At 43.4% G+C, this 23,215-nt stretch overlaps 1 protein-coding gene across 1 annotated transcript in view; it reads left to right on the top strand.

The window, feature by feature from the left end:
- Positions 1–21,651, top strand: part of LOC126237194 (ubiquinol-cytochrome-c reductase complex assembly factor 1) — a 149,202-nt gene extending 127,551 nt beyond the window's left edge. Inside the window, exons 4-6 of the mRNA XM_049947073.1 lie at positions 4,048–4,214; positions 14,748–14,942; positions 21,206–21,651. Of these exons, the coding sequence (XP_049803030.1) occupies positions 4,048–4,214; positions 14,748–14,942; positions 21,206–21,313 (470 nt within the window). The 3' untranslated portion in view covers positions 21,314–21,651. The remainder of the gene's footprint in view (positions 1–4,047; positions 4,215–14,747; positions 14,943–21,205) is intronic.
- The last annotated feature ends 1,564 nt before the right edge of the window (positions 21,652–23,215 follow it).

The following is a 23,215-nucleotide window of genomic DNA, read 5'->3' as shown; positions in this document are numbered from 1 at the left end:
CTTTCTATCCCTTGCCCGGCCCATCCCTCCTCCCCCATCTCTCTCCCTTGCCCGGCCCATCCCTCCTCCCCCATCTCTCTCCCTTGCCCGGCCCATCCCTCCTCCCCCATCTCTCTCCCTTGCCCGGCCCATCCCTCCTCCCCTCCTCTCTATCCCTTGCCCGGCCCATCCCTCCTCCCCTCCTCTCTATCCCTTGCCCGGCCCATCCCTCCTCCCCTCCTCTCTATCCCTTGCCCGGCCCATCCCTCCTCCCCTCCTCTCTCTCCCTTGCCCGGCCCATCCCTCCTCCCCCCCTCTATCCATTGCCTGTCCCATCCCTCCTCCCCCCCTCTCTATCCATTGCCCAGCCCATCCCTCCTCCCCCCTCTCTCCCTTGCCCGGCCCATCCCTCCTCCCCCCTCTCTCCCTTGCCCGGCCCATCCCTCCTCCCCCCCTCTCTCCCTTGCCCGGCCCATCCCTCCTCCCCCCCCTCTCTCCCTTGCCCGGCCCATCCCTCCTCCCCCCCTCTATCCATTGCCCGTCCCATCCCTCCTCCCCCCCTCTCTATCCATTGCCCGTCCCATCCCTCCTCCCCCCCTCTCTATCCATTGCCCGGCCCATCCCTCCTCCCCCCCTCTCTATCGATTGCCCGGCCCATCCCTCCTCCCCCCCTCTCTCCCTTGCCCGGCCCATCCCTCCTCCCCCCCTCTCTCCCTTGCCCGGCCCCCCATCCCTCCTCCCCCCCTCTCTCCCTTGCCCGGCCCCCCATCCCTCCTCCCCTCCTCTCTATCCCTTGCCCGGCCCATCCCTCCTCCCCCCTCTCTCCCTTGCCCGGCCCATCCCTCCTCCCCCCCTCTCTCCCTTGCCCGGCCCATCCCTCCTCCCCCCCTCTCTCCCTTGCCCGGCCCATCCCTCCTCCCCCCCTCTATCCATTGCCCGTCCCATCCCTCCTCCCCCCCTCTCTATCCATTGCCCGTCCCATCCCTCCTCCCCCCCTCTCTATCCATTGCCCGGCCCATCCCTCCTCCCCCCCTCTCTATCGATTGCCCGGCCCATCCCTCCTCCCCCCCTCTCTCCCTTGCCCGGCCCATCCCTCCTCCCCCCCTCTCTCCCTTGCCCGGCCCCCCATCCCTCCTCCCCCCCTCTCTCCCTTGCCCGGCCCCCCATCCCTCCTCCCCCCCTCTCTCCCTTGCTCGGCCCCCCATCCCTCCTCCCCCCTCTCTCCCCCTTGCCCCCTCCCCTCCCATCCCTCCTCCCTCCCTTGCCCCCTCCCCACCCATCCCTCCTCCCTCCCTCTCTCCCTTGCCCCCTCCCCACCCATCCCTCCTCCCTCCCTCTCTCCCCCTTGCCCCCTCCCCACCCATCCCTCCCCCCTCCCTCTCTCTCCCTTGCCCCCTCCCATCCCTCCTCTCCCCTTCCCCCCTCCCCACTCCATATGTATACTATCCTGTTTATTGAGCAATGAGAAACATGCCAAACATAACTTCACTACCAGAAATATTGTCCTAAACACTTTGTTGTAGATTTTGTAAATAGCATAAAAATTTGCAATGTAAAAACATAATAATAATTTTTATAAAGAAAGTAATGTAAGAAATATATATTTTATTATGAATGCCACACAGAACAAAAAATGAGCAAAGAAAATATCTGCTCCACAAAACTCTTTGGAGGCAACAGCAGCAGCCACACTCTTTAGTTTGTTTATATTTTGTAAAGTATGTGGGAGTTGCCATCGGTGGAAAAGTACCTGTTTCACTTGATATTTAATGATACTGATAAGCACACATTAGGTTTCCCATAGCAGTGCCTGTCGCAAGAATAAAAACAGTGAGTAGTACCATCAAATTAATCTTATAATCGTAATATTCTTTCCACATACAGTGCTAACTTTTTCGTCTCTGTATTTGCCACAGATGCATGACCCCCCACAATACTCCAAACTAAATTGTATCATCTGATCATAAATTGCCAGGCAATTCGAAACTGGTCATGAATAAATAAAAATTGGAGGAAAAAATGTCAATTGGTTGCAGTAATTCCTCAAACTTCTGTTATCTCTGTCATACTCATGTTGTACTTCTGTGATTTCTATCATTTCTATACCCATACTTTTGAATTATATAAATATTTATATGATAGATTTAAAATACACTGCCTGGCAAAAGGTGAAACACACAGAAGAAATGGTCAGATATATATGTAACTACACACACACACACACACACACACACACACACACACACACACACACACACACACACAACCATCAGCAGTTGTATAAATAATTAGAGTGGCAGTTCTGAGAATGACCATTGTCAGACATTGAGAGATGACTGGGAAGGTCAAAGAGATGCTGCATTCTTATGTGAGACACTATTATCAGCACCCAACATAGTTTGAAAAGTGTCTCATTGTCATTCCGTATTTGGCAGGCTGGTTGAATTTCAAAATATCCAGATTTGTGCGGGATTCTGGTGTGACAGTGGCCCAGTGCTGTACTGCATGAGAATGTGAGGACAGGCTTTCTCTTGTCAAAGTTCTGGTCAGTCATTTCTGACCACCACTAGGGTAGATCATACTATTATAGGAACCTTTCCACATCAGCGCCTGCCATCCGAGAAAAAGTAATGGAATCTGTGCAACTTTTTGTGTCACTCTACACCACCGATCAGAGACTAGCAGCAGCTGGACTAGGGAATTTCTTCCCCATGCCTAGGCAGCTGTTAACGGCACAACACAAACAGTTGCATTTGAAGTGGTGCCAATACCTGGCAGCATGGACTTCTGGTTGAATGAGGTTATACTGTGTTGAGTGGTGAACAGTGATTCTGCACTAGCCCAGATGACCATTATTGGTGAGTACAGCAGCAACCTGGGCAGAGACCCCATTCTTTCAGTGTTTAGATGAGGAACAGTAGTGTTAATCAGGACTTTATGGTTTGGGGAACTGTTTGATATGACTTCAGGTCAAGGCTGCTAGTAAAAGAGGGAATGCTGATGGAACAGTGATACGTCAAGGATGTCCCACATCTTCAAATGTTACCTATCATGCAAAAAAAAAAAAAAAAAAAAAAAAAAGGGCATTGTGCGATTTTTCAGTGGGTTATGCTCGCTCACACACAGCATATCTTTGAACTACCTGTGTTATGTTGAGGTATTCCCACAGTCGGCAAAACGAATGCCAAATAAAAATTTGTGTGACTGCTGTGTTGGCTTCTCCAATGAGCAAGTGCCGCCATGCAAGGAGAATTCGCTGTGAAGCAGCTGTGGGTGAGGTGGGTGCCACAATAGCTCACAGTTGATCAAAAGTGCACGTGGCACATCATTTCAGCACAATGTCTGGCGATGTTTTAATTGCAATCCTCAAGAGTTTTTGCACGGATTTGTGGCTGTTGATGAAATCTGGATCCATCATTACACACCAGAATCAAAGTGGCAATCAAAAGCAATGGACAAAGGCTGGTGAAAGTTACCAAAGAAGCTGAAGATATTTTGTCAGCTAGTTAGATGATGGCCTCTGTTTTTTTGGGATTCCCAAGGAATAATCATCATAGATTACTTAGAAAAAGGCAAAACCATAATTGGACCTTGTTATGCTGCATTGTTGGCTCATTTGAAATTTGAGGGTGGCTGAAAAAAGACCAAGGTTGATAAACAAAAATGTGCTCTTTTATAAGGATAATGCACCATCCCACACATCAGCAATTACAGTGCAAAACATTATTGATACTGTATTTCTTTTTTGCTTTATCTGTCCTGTTTGTAACTACAAGGGGGAAAAGTCACAAAATGTGTACTAATCACAAAAATCAGTACTGTAAACGCACACCCTCTGATGCACAAATAATGAGAGTTGCAAGGTTGCAGATCAAATGCAATAAAGCTTGTTTGTAAGGTTATGACATTTTTACAAACAATTTTCATGCGAAATCCAATTAATTCATTTTTCTTTAAGCCATAATGAACTTGATCACATCATATAGTTACTGTAATGGACAGTGAAAACATTAATTCATTAATTTGGTATACAGCTACATAATCATTTTGCTTCTGTGTTTGTTTTAGTATTTCAGATGCCGGACACGCTGAACTCTTGGTTCCTAATAACAGAACTTCATGTTTGGATGCTTATGGTTAGATCAATGGCAGCTGATAAGGAGGGAAGATATCTTCGTAACATCATTGTGGAAGCCATGTGGAATGATGTGTCTGCTAGAGCCAAGAAATTAGGTGTAAGTTGCCATATTTGGGATTGCTTGCTTTTTCTTGAAAATGTCTCAGTAATGAACACAACATAGTAAAGCTCAATCTTCTTAATACAAAAACTTGGAAACAAATGAGGTGGTAATTTCAAAGGTACAATCATTAACATTACTTTCTGTAAAAGTAACCTTGTTTATGGTAACAGGATCCATATGCTGGTAAGTTAAAATATTTCAATAATTCCACTTTGTCATCATCTTTTTCTTTTCTTATCCAGCAAGGGTGACATTGGTAAGACATTGGACTTATATTCAGGAGGATAGTGGCTCAAATTCCCATCTGGTCATATGTTTTTCCTTTTCTTTGGTTTCCCTAAATCCATTAAGGTAAATGCCAGGATGATTCACATTGAAAATGACATGGTCAGATTCCTTCTTACACATTCCCAATTCAAGCTGGTGCAGCATCCATGTTCATCATTGATTGGACATTAAGCCCTAATCTTCATTCCTTCCTCCTTTCCATTCTTCCTCCTTTTCTTTTATTTTGATGTTAAGACCTTCATGTTCCTCTGCTGTTTTGTGGGGAAAAAAAAACTGCAGCAGGCAAGCACAAAAACAGTTAACTTTCTACATCTACATCTACATCTACATCTGTACTCCGCGAGCCACCTTACGGTGTGTGGCGGAGGGTACTTATTGTACCACTATCTGATCCCCCCTTCCCTGTTCCATTCACGAATTGTGCGTGGGAAGAACGACTGCTTGTAAGTCTCCGTATTTGCTCTAATTTCTCGGATCTTTTCGTTGTGATCATTACGCGAGATATATGTGGGCGGTAGTAATATGTTGCCCATCTCTTCCCGGAATGTGCTCTCTCGTAATTTCGATAATAAACCTCTCCGTATTGCGTAACGCCTTTCTTGAAGTGTCCGCCACTGGAGCTTGTTCAGCATCTCCGTAACGCTCTCGCGCTGACTAAATGTCCCCATGACGAATCGCGCTGCTTTTCGCTGGATCATGTCTATCTCTTCTATTAATCCAACCTGGTAAGGGTCCCATACTGATGAGCAATACCCAAGAATCGGACGAACAAGCGTTTTGTAAGCTACTTCTTTCGTCGATGAGTCACATTTTCTTAGAATTCTTCCTATGAATCTCAACCTGGCGCCTGCTTTTCCCACTATTTGTTTTATGTGATCATTCCACTTCAGATCGCTCCGGATAGTAACTCCTAAGTATTTTACGGTCGTTACCGCTTCCAATGATTTACCACCTATGGCATAATTGTACTGGAATGGATTTCTGCCCCTATGTATGCGCATTATATTACATTTATCTACGTTTAGGGAAAGCTGCCAGCTGTCGCACCATTCATTAATCCTCTGCAGGTCTTCCTGGAGTACGTATGAGTCTTCTGATGTTGCTACTTTCTTGTAGACGACCGTGTCATCTGCAAATAGCCTCACGGAGCTACCGATGTTGTCAACTAAGTCATTTATGTATATTGTAAACAATAAAGGTCCTATCACGCTTCCTTGCGGTACTCCCGAAATTACCTCTACATCTGCAGATTTTGAACCGTTAAGAATGACATGTTGTGTTCTTTCTTCTAGGAAATCCTGAATCCAATCACAAACCTGGTCCGATATTCCGTAAGCTCGTATTTTTTTCACTAAACGTAAGTGCGGAACCGTATCAAATGCCTTCCTGAAGTCCAGGAATACGGCATCAATCTGCTCGCCAGTGTCTACGGCACTGTGAATTTCTTGGACAAATAGGGCGAGCTGAGTTTCACATGATCTCTGTTTGCGGAATCCATGTTGGTTATGATGAAGGAGATTTGTATTATCTAAGAACGTCATAATACGAGAACATAAAACATGTTCCATTATTCTACAACAGATTGACGTAAGCGAAATAGGCCTATAATTATTCGCATCTGATTTATGACCCTTCTTGAAAATGGGAACGACCTGCGCTTTCTTCCAGTTGCTAGGTACTTTACGTTCTTCCAGAGATCTACGATAAATTGCTGATAGAAAGGGGGCAAGTTCTTTAGCATAATCACTGTAGAATCTTACGGGTATCTCGTCTGGTCCGGATGCTTTTCCGCTACTAAGTGATAGCAGTTGTTTTTCAATTCCGATATCGTTTATTTCAATATTTTCCATTTTGGCGTCCGTGCGACGGCTGAAGTCAGGGACCGTGTTACGATTTTCCGCAGTGAAACAGTTTCGGAACACTGAATTCAGTATTTCTGCCTTTCTTCGGTCGTCCTCTGTTTCGGTGCCATCGTGGTCAACGAGTGACTGAATAGGGGATTTAGATCCGCTTACCGATTTTACATATGACCAAAACTTTTTAGGGTTCTTGTTTAGATTGTTTGCCAATGTTTTATGTTCGAATTCGTTGAATGCTTCTCTCATTGCTCTCTTTACGCTCTTTTTCGCTTTGTTCAGCTTTTCCTTATCAGCTATGATTCGACTACTCTTAAACCTATGATGAAACTTTCTTTGTTTCCGTAGTACCTTTCGTACATGATTGTTATACCACGGTGGATCTTTCCCCTCGCTTTGGACCTTAGTCGGTACGAACTTATCTAAGGCGTACTGGACGATGTTTCTGAATTTTTTCCATTTTTGTTCCACATCCTCTTCCTCAGAAATGAACGTTTGATGGTGGTCTCTCAGATATTCTGCGATTTGTGCCCTATCACTCTTGTTAAGCAAATATATTTTCCTTCCTTTCTTGGCATTTCTTATTACACTTGTAGTCATTGATGCAACCACTGACTTATGATCACTGATACCCTCTTCTACATTCACGGAGTCGAAAAGTTCCGGTCTATTTGTTGCTATGAGGTCTAAAACGTTAGCTTCACGAGTTGGTTCTCTAACTATCTGCTCGAAGTAATTCTCGGACAAGGCAGTCAGGATAATGTCACAAGAGTCTCTGTCCCTGGCTCCAGTTCTGATTGTGTGACTATCCCATTCTATACCTGGTAGATTGAAGTCTCCCCCTATTACAATAGTATGATCACGAAACTTCTTCACGACGTTCTGCAGGTTCTCTCTGAGGCGCTCAACTACTACGGTTGCTGATGCAGGTGGTCTGTAGAAGCATCCGACTATCATATCTGACCCACCTTTGATACTTAACTTAACCCAGATTATTTCACATTCGCATTCGCTAATAACTTCACTGGATATTATTGAATTCTTTACTGCTATAAATACTCCTCCACCATTGGCGTTTATCCTATCCTTGCGGTATATATTCCATTCTGTGTCTAGGATTTCGTTACTGTTCACTTCCGGTTTTAACCAACTTTCCGTTCCTAATACTATATGCGCACTATTTCCTTCAATAAGCGATACTAATTCAGGAACCTTGCCCTGGATACTCCTGCAGTTTACCAATATTACGTTAACTTTTCCTGTTTTTGGTCTCTGAGGACGGACGTTCTTTATCAACGATGCTGATGTTCTCTCTGGTAAGCCGTCAGGTATTTTATCGTTTCGCCCAAGGGGGGGTCCCTCTAACCTAAAAAACCCCCGTGTGCACGCCACACGTACTCTACTACCCTAGTAGCTGCTTCCGGTGTGTAGTGCACGCCTGACCTGTCTAGGGGGGCCCTACAGTTCTCCCCCCAATAACGGAGGTCGATGAATTTGCAACCATTATAGTCGCAGAGTCATCTGAGCCTCTGGTTTAGACCCTCCACACGGCTCCAAACCAGAGGACCGCGATCGACTCTGGGCACTATGCTGCAGATATTAAGTTCAGCTTGCACTCCGCGTGCGATGCTGGCTGTCTTCACCAAATCAGCCAGCCGCCGGAAGGAACCAAGGATGGCCTCAGAACCCAAGCGGCAGGCGTCATTCGTTCCGACATGTGCTACTATCTGCAGCCGGTCACACCCAGTGCATTCAATAGCTGCCGGAAGGGCCTCCTCCACATTACGGACGAGACCCCCCGGCAAGCACACCGAGTGCACACTGGCATTCTTCCCCGACCTACCCGCTATTTTCCTGAGGGGCTCCATAACCCGCCTAACGTTGGAGCTCCCTATAACTAATAGGCCCGCCCTCTGTGACTGTCGGGACCTTGCCGGAGAATCGGCCACTGGCCCAACAGGCGAGGCATCCTGTGGTGGCTCGGAAACGATGTCATCACCACTAGGAAGCACCCCGTACCTGTTGGAAAGGGGTAAGGCAGCTGCCACGCGGCCAGATCCCACCTTCGCCTTTCGGCCAGGCACGCGCGAGCCCACCACTGTCCGCCATTCACCCTGGAGTGATGGCTGACCGGTAAGATGCTCACTGCCGGAAGACGCAGCGACATCAGGGGTTCCATGTGATTCCAAGGCCACCGAAGTAGGCATAGGTCTCACCACAGTTGCCCCAATGCCACTACGAGCCGACACCTGCGCCTCGAGCTCGATGAGCCTAACAGACAAAGCCTCCACCTGCCCCCGAAGAGTGGCCAATTCTCCTTGCGTCCGCTCACAACAACCACAGTCCCTACACATGACTATGTTTACCCTACTCTATAAGGTGACAAATTCCCAAGATAATCTTCTGATGAGCTACTCTGATAATCAAGAAACACTCACTGAAATACGAGACGCGAAAACTACGCTAGGTTTTCCCAGAAAAACTATTTAAAAGCTAAGCGCAGCAAATAAGTACAAAATAAATTTCTCTCCTAACGATCAAGAACTGTTAGTTTCTATGCAGAGCAGATAAACACAAATAGAATCCCTTCCTTAGTGGAAGGTCGTAAACAAAATGCAAAATAAACGCTTTATACAAACAGTACTCGCTGCTGCTGGTGCTCTCGCTCTGGCTGTCACAAGACAACTTTGTGAGACTTCAATAGAGTATACAATTATTGAAAAAGTCTCAAATAAAAGTGTGTGGTAGCCTGTCAAAAGAAGAATTGTTTTTACAAGAAGACAATTTACTTATTTCTTGCATAAAACTAGCAGCAAATATTGTATTGATAAAGTAAGAATGAGGTGATGGCACATACAAAACATCTCTTACTTAATTTAAGGAGTAAAGACTACCTGGGGCATCGAGTCTACTATCACACTGACATTCCATTGATGCCTCAGGATGTATCTTCTCAACCAGACCCTTCGTTTAGTCAACTTATGCTATAAATTTCTTTTCTCTCCAGTTCAGTTCAGTACTTCCTCATTAGTTATTTGATGTTCCCACATAATTTTAAGCATTCTTCTACAGCACCACATTTCAAAAACTTCTATTCTCTTTTTGCCTGAACTGCTTATTGTTAAAGTTCCACTTCTCTTCAAGGCTACACTCCAAATACATACCTTCAGGAGGGAATTCCTAACATTTAACTTCATATTAGATGTTACCAAATTTCTCTTTTTCACAAATGCTTTTCTTGCTGTTGCCAGTCTGTATTTTATAATTTCCCTAATTCAGGCATCACCAGTTATTTTGCTGTCCAAGTAAATAAACTCAACTACTACTTTTAGTGTCTCATTTCCTAATCTAATTCCTTCAGCATTACCTGATTTAATTCAGCGACATTCCATACATTTCTCTTACTGTTGTTGATTGTCGCATAACTCTTTTTGAAGACACAGTCCATTCTGTTCATTTACTCTTCTAACTCCATTCCGGTATGCAACAGAGTTACAGCGCCGTTGGCAGAGTTTCATTTCTCCTCTCTGCCCTCTTCCCTTTCATGTCCTTCGGCTTTTAAAACTCCAATATGGTTTCTGTATAAGTTGTGAATAAGCTTTGGCACCTTATGTAATACTATTTATTGTGAACTGGCTTTCGGCTTTCAGATGATGATCTGACAACTTGAGACTAAACATTTTATCCACACAACACCAGCGAGAGTTTATAGCTGTACAAAGATTGCTTTTCCAAGCGTACATGACCTGTTGCAACTAAATGTGTACATTAAAAGCACAATTTGAGCAAAGTGACACAGTGATTAGCACACTGGACTCGTATTCAGGATGGTGATGGTTCAAATTCCTGTTCAGTCATCCAGATTTAAGTTTACTGATGAGTTTGTGAGTATTGAAATATGCAACATAAATTGGTGTATCTTTTGGCCGCATTGGCTAAAAGCTTGCATTTTTTACACTGCCAAGGGACTATAGACTTTAGTATGTGACATAAATTTCAACTTGTCACCTCTACCCATTTGTGAGAAAAAAAGCGTCTTAGGCAGACACACACAACAGATGCGACAGACAGTCAGGCTGGTATGTGGACAGCAAAGTGATCGTGTAAGGGTTCCATTTTTACCAGTGTGGGTACAGAACCCAAAAAAGTATGAGATAAACTTCTGCTTGTGAAAATGAAATGTAATGGTTTTGAGAGCGAATTTTGAGGCTTGGTATTTAACACTGGACTCTCCCTTTGATTAAAGTGACAATTGTTTTGTTGTTCAGGTGTAATATCTGAACTTTCTGAGGCTGGGAACAAATAATGGCTCCCTAGAAATGCAGAAGCAGTGAAAAGCTGTTACTCAGGCTGCACGGGTAACTCCTGAGTCACATCTTACCTTACAGCAGATTGAAAATGTAATAACTGATCAGTTACTAACATGTTCCAAATCTTCATGCGTAACCAGCTGGTTAATCCCATTTCTAAACTACCTAGAATTTGGAGAATAAAAAAAAGGAAAATTATTACTAAACATCCCATCAGCATTGAGCTACATTTACTGGCAGTGAGTGTTGCTGACTCTCACACAGAGGTTTGTCTGGTTATTAGCTAGCATTCTGATTATTGAGTTTAGACGCCAGAAATGGTTCACACCATTCATGAATATATCCAGTGCAGTTATCGTAGAAAGCTGTTGCGGTAATGTTGAATTAATCCAACATAACTAGCCCCACACTTTCCAACATTTCTAATTGCTGTTTTATAGGAGGTGTCAAAAACCTTTTGGATTTTTCTGGTACCTGGTCTGTTACGCATCATGTTTATTTTGTCTGCAACTTCAAATTTTAGTTAATCTTTTTCAATGTACAGAATACTGCAGAAGAAAATGTGGTAAATATCGCAAGTGACACAGAAGTAAGACCTTAAAGCTCTGAGAACATTAGTAACTTTTTCAGCAGCTGTTAGTAAAAATAATCATCAGGTTTTACTGAGACCTAAATATTTCTTGTATTCTATTTTAATGAACTTCAGATTGATTTTAGCTATTCATCACACGCAATATAAATATGAAGAGAGCAGGTTTTACCAATTATGAGCTGTACACTATGTGATCAAAAGTATGCAGACACCTGGCTGAAAATGACTTAAAAGTCCGTGGCGTGCTCTATCGTTAATGCTGGAATTCAATATGGTGTTGGCCCACCCTTTGCCTTGATGACAGCTTCCACTCTCGCAGGCATACATTCGATCAGGTGCTGGAAGGTTTCTTGGAGAATGGCGGCCCATTCTTCACAGAGTGCTGCACTGAGGAGAGGTATCGATAGTGGTAGGTGAGGCCTGGCATGAAGGCAGTGTTCCAAAACATTCCAAAAGTGTTCTATAGGGTTCAGGTCAGGACTTTGTGCAAGCCAGTCCATTATGGGGATGTTATTGCCGTGTAACCACTCCGCAACAGGCCGTGCATTATGAACAGGTGCTAGATTATGTCGAAAGATGCAATTGCCATCCCCAAATTGCTCTTCAACAGTGGGAAGCAAGAGGGTGCTTAAAACATCAGTGTAGACCTATGCTGTGATAGTGCCATCCAAAACAACAAGGGATGCAAGCCCCCTCCATGAAAAACATGACCACACTGTAACACCACCACCTCCGAATTTGACTGTTGGCACTACACACGCTGGCAGATAACGTTCACCGGGCATTACCATACCCACATTGTGTACTGTGATTCGTCACTCCACATGATGTTTTTCCGCTGTTCAATCATCAAATGTTTACTCTCCTTACACCAAACGAGGTGTCGTTCGGCATTTATCGGCGTGATGTATGGCTTATGAGTAGCCGTTTGACCATGAAATCCAAGTTTCCTCACCTGCCGCCTAACTGTCATAGTACTTGCTGTGGATCCTGATGCAGTTTGGAATTCCTGTGTGATGGACTAGATGCCTATTACACATTGCGACCCTCTTCCACTGTTGGTGGTCTGTCAGTCAACAGACAAGGTCGGCCTGTATGCTTTTGTGTGTCCCTTCATGTTTCCACTTCACTGTCACATTTGGAAACAGGGGATCCAGGGATGTTTAGGAATGTGGAAATTTCGCGTACAGATATGACACAAGTGACATCCAATCACCAGACGACGTTCGAAGTCCGTGAGTTCGGCGGAGTGCCCCATTCTCCTCACTCGAGATGTCTAATGACTATTGAGGTCGCTGGTATGGAGTACCTGGCAGTAGGTGGCAGCACAATGCACCTAATATGAAAAATGTATGTTTTTGCCCGTGTCCAGATACTTTTGATACTCATAGTGTATATCAAGGGATAAGCAGTCTCCATAAGTATTTGACAGTGTTATACATTATATGAGGAAGACATGCTACACCTAATAAGTTAACTGCACTCTCACGATGATGCCTGGGTGGTAAAACCTAACCAATAAAAGAGCTTGAAACATGTGTGACTAGAAAAATCTGTCACTTAAGTAAATTGCATTCCTTTTAGTTGAGTCGCAGATAGGCTCAACAAAAAGAGTTGCATAGGCCTTCATAAAACACACACACACACACACACACACACACACACACACACACACACACACACACACACACAGACAGAGACTGCAGTCTCGGGCAACTGAAACCACACTGCGAGCAGCATCACCAGTGCATGATGGGCGTGGTGACTGGGTGGGGGTAAAGAGGAAGCTGGGGTGGAGAGGGGGAGGGAGTCACTGTTGTTAGTCACTGTCCTCACCCATCCAGCTCCTTTCCTGTCCCCACACAGCAGTCATTCCACCAATACACCCAGTCTTGTATTTCCCATCTTTTCTGCCTCCCCCCCTTCACTACTTCTCCCTTGCCCTCCATCTACCTTGTAGCACTTCACTATCTGCCACCCCCTCCCTGCCCCAGCCTTCTCTTTACCCCCACCCAGTCACCACTCCCATCATAAATCAGTGCTGCTGCTCGCAATGTGGTTTCAGTTGCCTGACTGCAGTCGTGTGTGTGAGTTGATACAGTGTCCTCTGAACTATACATCGAAATTAAATGCTCCTTCCCCCTCTCCCATGACTGACTGAGATGTTTCGCCTAGCAGAAAAACACGCATCTGAGATTAGGTTGGATTCAGTTTTTGTTCCATAGGTCCAAAAATTAGATGATTCTCATGGACAAGGGCAAGGTACAAGGTATAACATAAAACATTTGAATATAATAGTCACTACACTGATCATTTGTCAGAAGATTGTCAAAATATGTGAATACATTAAACTGTAACTGCCAATATTTACAGAATGAATACACTGTCAGAATGAAACGTAGTTATGGTTGTTTAATAAATTTATCATACACAAACTACCTAATCTTGGTGTTGTGACAAAGTGCTGCTGGCCGGAGTGGCCGAGCAGTTCTAGGCGCTACAGTCTGGAACCGTGCAACTGCAACGGTTGCAGGTTCGAATCCTGCCTCGGGCATGGATGTGTGTGATGTCCTTAGGTTAGTTAGGTTTAAGTAGTTCGAAGTTCTAGGAGGCTGATGACCTCAGAAGTTAAGTCCCATAGTGCTCAGAGCCATTTTTGACAAAGTGCTGTCAAAACTGAAATCTAACTGACTGGTCTAACAGTCCCTGTTAAGATATTCATCTACAGAGTAGGAGGAGTTGCCTATCAAAAGGTCTTTTATACTTTGTTTAAATTGTCCTTCGTCTGAAACAAAGTTTTCAATGGTTATTGGCAATTTGAGTGCATCTAGTAGGACGAAAACTAGTAAAATACGTTGTGACATTTTCACTACGACCGTATTTTAATTTTCCAAGTTTTTCTTTAATTAGTTCTGAAAGTTACTTATTTTAGAATTTAGTGTAAAGAGTTAACGTGATCACACGTGTACTGCACCTCTCATCTATAAACACCAAGAAACATAGTGTTTTCTGGAAAAAGACACACCATTTCATGAAAAAGGAGATTATACTACTTCACAAACTTAACCATGACTCTAAGCAACAAATCTCATCGGTGAGTATGAACTATACCAAAATCTGACAAACGGGGACTTCAAGGGGACAATATTTAAGTGAGATGTAATTGAGTTAGCAAAGGGGTAAAAAACTGATGTTTTAATTTTTTTGGTATTGCACCACTCACTTATTCTATTGTGACTAAGAGCCATTTTCCTGGTCAAACCACCGAACAGAACTGTTGATGGGGAATAATGTGATATATAATCACACAGTGTCGACTCCTATTTTGTTGTCTGTAATTTGAATTGTGATTCAGATGTTTCTACACATGTATCTCTACAGATATCATTTCTAAGCAGTGTGATTAAGTTGCATGTGATAAATTGAATAAACTAAAGTAATGAGAACACGGTTGAAATTTTCAATGCATGTTTCATTTCAGGCAGCGAATCCAGGTCTTGTACGGGAGCAGTTATCAGAAATGTCTGAGCAGTTTCAAGCTGCCATTATGGGATATGATGAAGGACTGCTGTCAGATGATAAAGTGCTAGCTGGAGCTGTTTGGAGAAGATTCTTTGAAAGAAATTGTAACAACCCAGAGGCAGTTGAATGCTTAGTAAGATACATAAGAAAACAGGTATGAATCTTAGTGTCTTCATTATTTATGCAGAATATACATTCCCATTATGGGGAGACAGTTCATAAAATATTTAAAGGGGTATGACATTTACTCATTCTCTCAAAGATGTAGCTATCACAGCGAACCATACAATTTGTGAATTAAAATAAATAAATAAATAAATAAAAACAGAATTTGAAATAGTATTAGAAGTTTGTCATTGTCCATTATTTCTCTTGTATTTGGATGAAATTAGTCTATGTGGTAATCAATGAGATTATCTGTTTGGTAAACATGAAAGAGGTAATAAACTGGAAGAGTGTTTGCATACCATGTGTATTGCTATTTTACAGTGATGAGCAATAAAGATAGATAAATCTCTTACACTGATATGTAAGAGTACTTGAAATGTTGGTAAATAGTTCATTGAACTTTATCCATGAAATCGTCAGATCTTGCACTGGCCTTATACACTCCTGGAAATTGAAATAAGAACACCGTGAATTCATTGTCCCAGGAAGGGGAAACTTTATTGACACATTCCTGGGGTCAGATACATCACATGATCACACTGACAGAACCACAGGCACATAGACACAGGCAACAGAGCATGCACAATGTCGGCACTAGTACAGTGTATATCCACCTTTCGCAGCAATGCAGGCTGCTATTCTCCCATGGAGACGATCGTAGAGATGCTGGATGTAGTCCTGTGGAACGGCTTGCCATGCCATTTCCACCTGGCGCCTCAGTTGGACCAGCGTTCGTGCTGGACGTGCAGACCGCGTGAGACGACACTTCATCCAGTCCCAAACATGCTCAATGGGGGACAGATCCGGAGATCTTGCTGGCCAGGGTAGTTGACTTACACCTTCTAGAGCACGTTGGGTGGCACGGGATACATGCGGACGTGCATTGTCCTGTTGGAACAGCAAGTTCCCTTGCCGGTCTAGGAATGGTAGAACGATGGGTTCGATGACGGTTTGGATGTACCGTGCACTATTCAGTGTCCCCTCGACGATCACCAGTGGTGTACGGCCAGAGTAGGAGATCGCTCCCCACACCATGATGCCGGGCGTTGGCCCTGTGTGCCTCGGTCGTATGCAGTCCTGATTGTGGCGCTCACCTGCACGGCGCCAAACACGCATACGACCATCATTGGCACCAAGGCAGAAGCGACTCTCATCGCTGAAGATGACACGTCTCCATTCGTCCCTCCATTCACGCCTGTTGCGACACCACTGGAAGCGGGCTGCACGATGTTGGGGCGTGAGCGGAAGACGGCCTAACGGTGTGCGGGACCGTAGCCCAGCTTCATGGAGACGGTTGCGAATGGTCCTCGCCGATACCCCAGGAGCAACAGTGTCCCTAATTTGCTGGGAAGTGGCGGTGCGGTCCCCTACGGCACTGCGTAGGATCCTACGGTCTTGGCGTGCATCCGTGCGTCGCTGCGGTCCGGTCACAGGTCGACGGGCACGTGCACCTTCCGCCGACCACTGGCGACAAAATCGATGTACTGTGGAGACCTCACGCCCCACGTGTTGAGTAATTCGGCGGTACGTCCACCCGGCCTCCCGCATGCCCACTATACGCCCTCGCTCAAAGTCCGTCAACTGCACATACGGTTCACGTCCACGCTGTCGCGGCATGCTACCAGTGTTAAAGACTGCGATGGAGCTCCGTATGCCACGGCAAACTGGCTGACACTGACGGCGGCGGTGCACAAATGCTGCGCAGCTAGCGCCATTCGACGGCCAACACCGCGGTTCCTGGTGTGTCCGCTGTGCCGTGCGTGTGATCATTGCTTGTACAGCCCTCTCGCAGTGTCCGGAGCAAGTATGGTGGGTCTGACACACCGGTGTCAATGTGTTCTTTTTTCCATTTCCAGGAGTGTATTATCAGTTGCTCAAAGCATATTTTATCAGAGTTGATGGTCCTTTTCCCTCCTCCCAAACACATGGAATTAGTCCATTTTTTATCAGTATTCCCATCTGCTTGAATGCTTTCACCTTGTTACTCCATTTCAAGCAGTTTGGATTTTCAAAACTTTGTAATTTATTTCATACTGTGAATGGTTCAGTGTTAGAACAGATGCAGAAATTTTTTAATTGCATATTTCTGCCTAGAGTCATCTTAGGCAATATGCGTAGCCTATTTATCCCTCTAACTGCAGATGATTTTCATATTTTTCCGTGCATCATCGTGGGGCATTTTTATTTGATAATTAGAATAGTTTAAGGCTAGAATTATGGGAATGTAACAATGAAATCAAAAACTTACTTTAAAAGTTGATTTTTTTTTAATGGACATTTAGTGTGAATAATGTGGGAAATGCAAATATTGAGTGTTGTGTAGCTTAAAGCAAGGTTCCATACACAAGCTTGGGAATATGGACACACAATTGCTGCCACAAAAAGGTGTATGTGTAAGTATGTGAGTGAGACTTCAGGAAGTGTAGAACGCGACTTCTGATGTTTGACGGGAGCATAGTGATCTCCAGTGTTCCAGGGCAACAGAAAAAGATTTTAGGGGAAAATAGTGGCCTATGATGTCCCAGAACAACAGAAAAGTATTGAATGGGAAAATTCATGACGTCTGGCTTGCAATCAAATCAAAAATTACATCCAAGACTTACCACGGATCCCGCAAAATTATCCGGGAAGAGCTGAACACACGTTTTCATTGCCCGCAGCTGGAGGTTTAAGATAAGAACAGGTTTGATCTTGAAATTTCCTGTCTCGTTGAAACTGTGTACTTGATTGGGACTTGAACATGAGACCTTTGTCATTTGTGTGCAGGGCTCTACCGACTGAGGTATCCAAGCTTGACGCACGACCCATCTCTGTCTTACTTCTGTCAGTATCTCATCTCCTCCTTTCCAAACGTCACAGAAGTTTTTATGTGTACATTGCAGGACTAGCACCTCCAGAAGTACTTGACCCTTAAAGCATGCAGAACTTCTGTGAAGTTTGGAAGATTAAAGATTGAGGTATTGGTGGAAGTAAAATTGTGAGAACTGGTCTTGAGTTGAGCTTGGATAGTTAACTCAGTAGGATACTTACCTGCACAAGGCAAGGGTATCAGGTTCAAGTTCGTCTGGCACACAGGCTAAGTTTCAAATTGGTGCACACTCTTCTGTGAGATGAAGATTCATTCTAGAGATTTGATCTTATCCTCTGTAGCTGTATTTTATTTTTATGTTCAACTCATTTCTTCCTTTTAGTCTGGTTATCAACACTGTAACCATTTTGTAAAAGCATCGTCGTTGCCACACATACCATATACTAACAGTTCAGTAATGTTTAATTAAGAAACCAATTGTATGCCACAGTAAAAGGTTGCATGTAACACTAAGGTGCGGGATTTCATCCTTACCATGTCATTCACATAAGATAAAGCACTAGTTGTCTTAAGACTCTTTCTGACAAGGGTATTCACGATGCATGAATACAGGTATCACTCTTTTCATATAGGGAAGCTTGTGGCACTAGTGGCTAACAGGATGCATAGCATAAGTGTGTCACAGAATTATAGTTGGTAAGTAATACTCTAGAAACTGCTCGTCAGTGCACAAGTATGTACTCAGGTTCCCCGAATGAGGGCTTAACGGCTCTTCATTAGTTGAGGTAAGTCATCAGCCATTCTGTTGTTGCCCTGTTGTGTTCCAACATCTATTAATAATCGATGTCATTCCTTTTCCCAGATGTCCCTGTTTCATTAATATCTCAAATTTTCATTTTTTGGATGCTTGTTATTCATTTAAGTACCCATTGATTCGCATGTTTTAAATACTTAAATCACCAGTTCCAGATCTAATTGATATTAGAGTTCTCTCTTCCCACCATGCTTAGTTGTTAGGTTCATTGTTTTTATTTCCAGTCACTAATGAAATGTCTTAAAGTTGTTGTAAATTCATTCTGCTTGACTTGCTTTCTATCCTCTGAAGTACATTTGAAGTACTGTGTTCCACAACTCTGGTAGTTCAGGTCTACCATCTTGACACCTATTTTTTGTGGTTGTGGAGGTAGAAACAAGCTTTCTTTCATGCATTTCGCTCTCTTGATCCATCTGGTCTTCCTTTGGAATGCTCCATTATCTGCCACTACCCTCTCTTTCTCATCATTTCTGTTTTCAGTTGGCATTATCCTTCTCGTAGCTTATGGTGATCTGTCTCACTATTAAATATTTTCTAATCCCCCCCCCCCTTTCCTTTGTGACCTTGTTTTCCCGCTCTTAATCTTTTTCCTCCATTTAAACTCAGTGTTAGGTTCATAATTTTCTTTTTGATCTATTGATTGCGTACTATAACAGAATTTCAATCTTGGCTACAACTTCATACATCCTGTCTCTCTTTTTCGTACGAGGGGCATTCAGTAAGTAATGCAACTCATTTTTTTCTGAAAGCAGTTTGGTTTTATTCAGGATTTCAACACATCATATTAGTCCTCACTCTTTTGGCTACAGAACCCTATTTTTCAATGTAATTTCTGTTCAATGCACTGGTATTATGCCACCTTACTGGAGGGCCTGTATGCCTGCATGGTATACGTTGGAGCCAACATCTTGCTGCATCAGTAACCTCATCGTCACCCACGTACTGCTTCCCATTGGTCCAAACTCATAGAAGTTGGAAGATATGGGTTCCGGGCTGTAGGTTAGATGAGGAAGAGCAGTCCAATGAAGTTCTGTGAGCTCCTCTTGTATGCACAGACTTGTGTGAGGCCTTGTATTGTCATGGAGAATGAGAAGTTCGTTTGCTTTTTCTGGTGACAAACACATTGGGAAGTCGTTCCTTAAATTTCATGAGGGCAGCACAATACCCTTGAGAGGTGGTCATTGCACCCCTAGTGAGGACATTAAACAAAATAACTCCGTCTGGCTGCCCGAAGACCATCACGTTGACTTTATTGACTAAGGAGGTATGGCTTTAAACCTTTTCTTTGGAGAAGAGATGGTGTGGCACTACTCTATGGATTGCTGTTTTGTTTCCAGTTCTAAGTGATGAATCCATGTTTCATTGCCCTTGATAACACTTGACGAGAAGTTGTCACAATCAGCCTTGTTATGCACAAGCACTTCTGCACAATTGGTCTTTCACTGCTCTTCATGGTCGTCTGTTAAGTGGCAAGGAACCCAGCGGGCACACACCCCAGTTGATGGATGTGGTGTCAGCACTACCAACAGAGACATCCAATTGAGCAGTGAGGTGTTTGATTGTGACCTTTTGATCACCTCACGCGAGTGTGTCCATCATTGCTGGAATTACAACTGTGTGTGGCTGGCCGGCATGTGGGAGATCTGACAGGTTTGCACGACCTTGGTATGATGATGACACACACTTGGTCCAACAGCTCACTGTGCTTTTGTTCACTGCCAGGTCTCCATAGATATTCTGAAAGTGCTGATGAATTTGTGTGATGCTCTGGTTTTCTGCCCAAAGAAACTTGATGACACCTCTCTGCTTGGAATGCACCTTCGTTGTGGGTGCCATTTTGAAGGCTATGTATAGGGCTGCTACCTGTTGGAACTTCATGAAACTACAGGAGCTGAAGTGAGAATATTCCTCGAAGTCCTACAACAAATTTTCCTTTTTGCAACCAAAATTGTTGCAGAAGAAAAAACGTGTTTTATTACTTATTGAAATCCCCTTGTATATCAAACAAGTTCTGTGCCAGTGTTTGGTGGATGGATCATTAGCTCTCTTCATTACCCGTACATCTTACATTTCCCAGTTATCAGTACAGGCACACTTTCTTTATTGACTTCATGCACACTTCATGAGTTAGTAATGTGAATGGCTGGTCCCACCTCTCCACACCACTACAATCCCTCACTAGAGAGGGGGAGACAGTCCTACTCTCTCTTTAACAGTGTGTCATCGTCATATGCCAGTGAAGAGTAATCTAGTATTTATCTAAAGATGACTACAGAGCAACAACAGTTGTCAATAGTTATTGGTTTTTGTCTTTGTGCATCTTGTCTTTAGTACTGACCATAAATCATTTTTGTAGAAGGATATTTCTGGACTTTGCATTTCCCACACCAATCAGAATTCTCATTGTTTGTATCTATAGCCTAATGTCAAGGCCAGTCTCAGTATTTGACATTACTGTTGAAAATTTTGCATACTGGCAGCCTTAAAAAAATTAGGTATCCTGTCATGAAATAATGCATTTTACACTGTATTTTTACTATACCATCCGTGTGTAAAATTAATTGAAGCTTGCTCACATTTTATTTGTGTTTGTGCTTAATGATATGACAGTTCAGTTTTGTTCTAGATAAAACTTCTGGATGAAATTGGAATAAATGATTTAATATCGAACCCAGACATTACGTGGCTGCCTGCTCCAATACCATCTGATGTCAGAGATCAAGAATTAGTATAAATATGAAAATACTGTAAAGTAGCTGTTACAAAAGCAGAAGATGTGAAGATAAAAGGCTGTGAGGCTATTTCCTCATTTTATGGTGTGTGTGTGTGTGTGTGTGTGTGTGTGTGTGTGTGTGTGTGTGTGTGTGTGTGTGTGTGAGAGAGAGAGAGAGAGAGAGAGAGAGAGAGAGAGAGAGAGAGAGCATCTGATATTTGGGTGTTACATATTGCACTGCATTTACAGCTGTGCCTGTTTTTTTTTCCCCTCAAAATATTTATTTTGTAACAGTCTTGTGCTCAAATCTCGTTTGACTGTAACAGGTCCCAAAATGAAATAAAAATATTGAAATTTAATTTCCTCATTCCCTTTCATATTTTAGAATTAGCTGATGTTTGATAAATTTCAGAAAATTGTCCGATTGTTTAGTATCGTTAGATGCAGCAGAGTAGATCATATAACAAGTTGACCTAGGTCAGTATATATTGAAAGTGGCACTTCTTCAAATCATGTAAATATGGGCTGTAAATCACTCTTCAAACTTATTCTCTCTTCTCTGTCAAAAGTGTGGAGTTGATTGTATTCGGAGAATATTGGACACCTCAGCACGGCTATGCTAAAACAGGGTGTATACGATCCGGGAAAAACCCGGGAATTTTTTAGAATTGCAGGAATTATTCATTGTTTTAGTTTCCAGTTAAATTTTTGTAATTTTGACTGGTAAGAACGAATACTCTAACGAAGGATATTACTGTATCCCGCTTTTGCAGAATAATACTGCAGCAACAAAACATGAACGAGGGGGGGGGGGGGGGGGAAATAAAAAGAACTTAAGTTGCAAAGGAAATGCGCCATATACAACAACAAAACACTGTGGTAACAACAAATTGCCTCCGATGAGCATGACATGCAGCTGTTTACATTAGATTCATTTGAGCAGTTGCGGGCGGGCTCTTGCGCGTGCGCAGTTGAGTTGCGTGTGAGTACGCTTCTGGCTACAGATGTGTGGCTTGGTGCCACTATCTAAACTGCTCCGGTTCGGAAATATCGTAGATATGGGGCTGATGCACAGAGCAGTCTTGAGTTGTAGTGGGGAGGTGGGTAGTCTCCACGTGACCTGTGTTTACATTTATTGATTTTGCTGTTTCCTCTTCAGTTATTGCTCTCACATTAAATGAAAACAAAACGGATTTCTGTGGCCGGGAGCTACCAAATGAATTAAAATACGTTCGCGTGGTTACGGAAGGCTAAAATTTGTTGTTAGTTTCAGGTTTTATTTCCACCTTTCTGACAGTCAAGCATTAATCGCCTTGCAGAACAATGAAGTTATTTTTGTCAATTTGCTAAAGAGATTTGGCTTTTATCAATCTTTTGCGCTGAGCAGCCAATTTATTTGAAACCAAGTGTTTAATTTCACACTATAGGCTAGTTTCAACTGTTCGCTGCATTTCAAGTGCACATTTTCCATCTTCTAGCTCATATGACATTGGTGTTCTGTGTATGGCATTATGCCAAATAAAGAACCAAACATGAGATAATACAGTACTGGTACTCAAGAAAATTTACATCCGAATCTGGACATATGATTGTGCAATTTAAGCCAAATTATGCATTTTAGTATGGTTCACGAAATTCCGATGCTCTTGAAGTATCCTTTGATGTCTTGTTTCTTTTATGACATAATGCTAGATCTTTTAATGTTTTACACGTACGAACATGCGGGCTTCCTTTGTCATCGTAGCTGCGCAGGCGCGGTGACGCCTGTTATCTGGCACTCTCTGGCAACTGCTGAAACGAACCAGTTTCTGACAGGTCACGGGAAAATATGCGAATGATGGTTTGAAAAGTGTTAATTTCAAAGTAAATTTCCTTTTACGCAAGATGAACTATGTGCGAGAATGTACGATGAATTTCGAGCGT

The sequence above is a fragment of the Schistocerca nitens genome, chromosome 2 (assembly GCF_023898315.1).
Source record: "Schistocerca nitens isolate TAMUIC-IGC-003100 chromosome 2, iqSchNite1.1, whole genome shotgun sequence".
Lineage (NCBI taxonomy): Eukaryota > Metazoa > Arthropoda > Insecta > Orthoptera > Acrididae > Schistocerca > Schistocerca nitens.
Note: the sequence above shows the minus strand (reverse complement) of the source record. Positions and strands in the feature narration are given on the sequence as shown.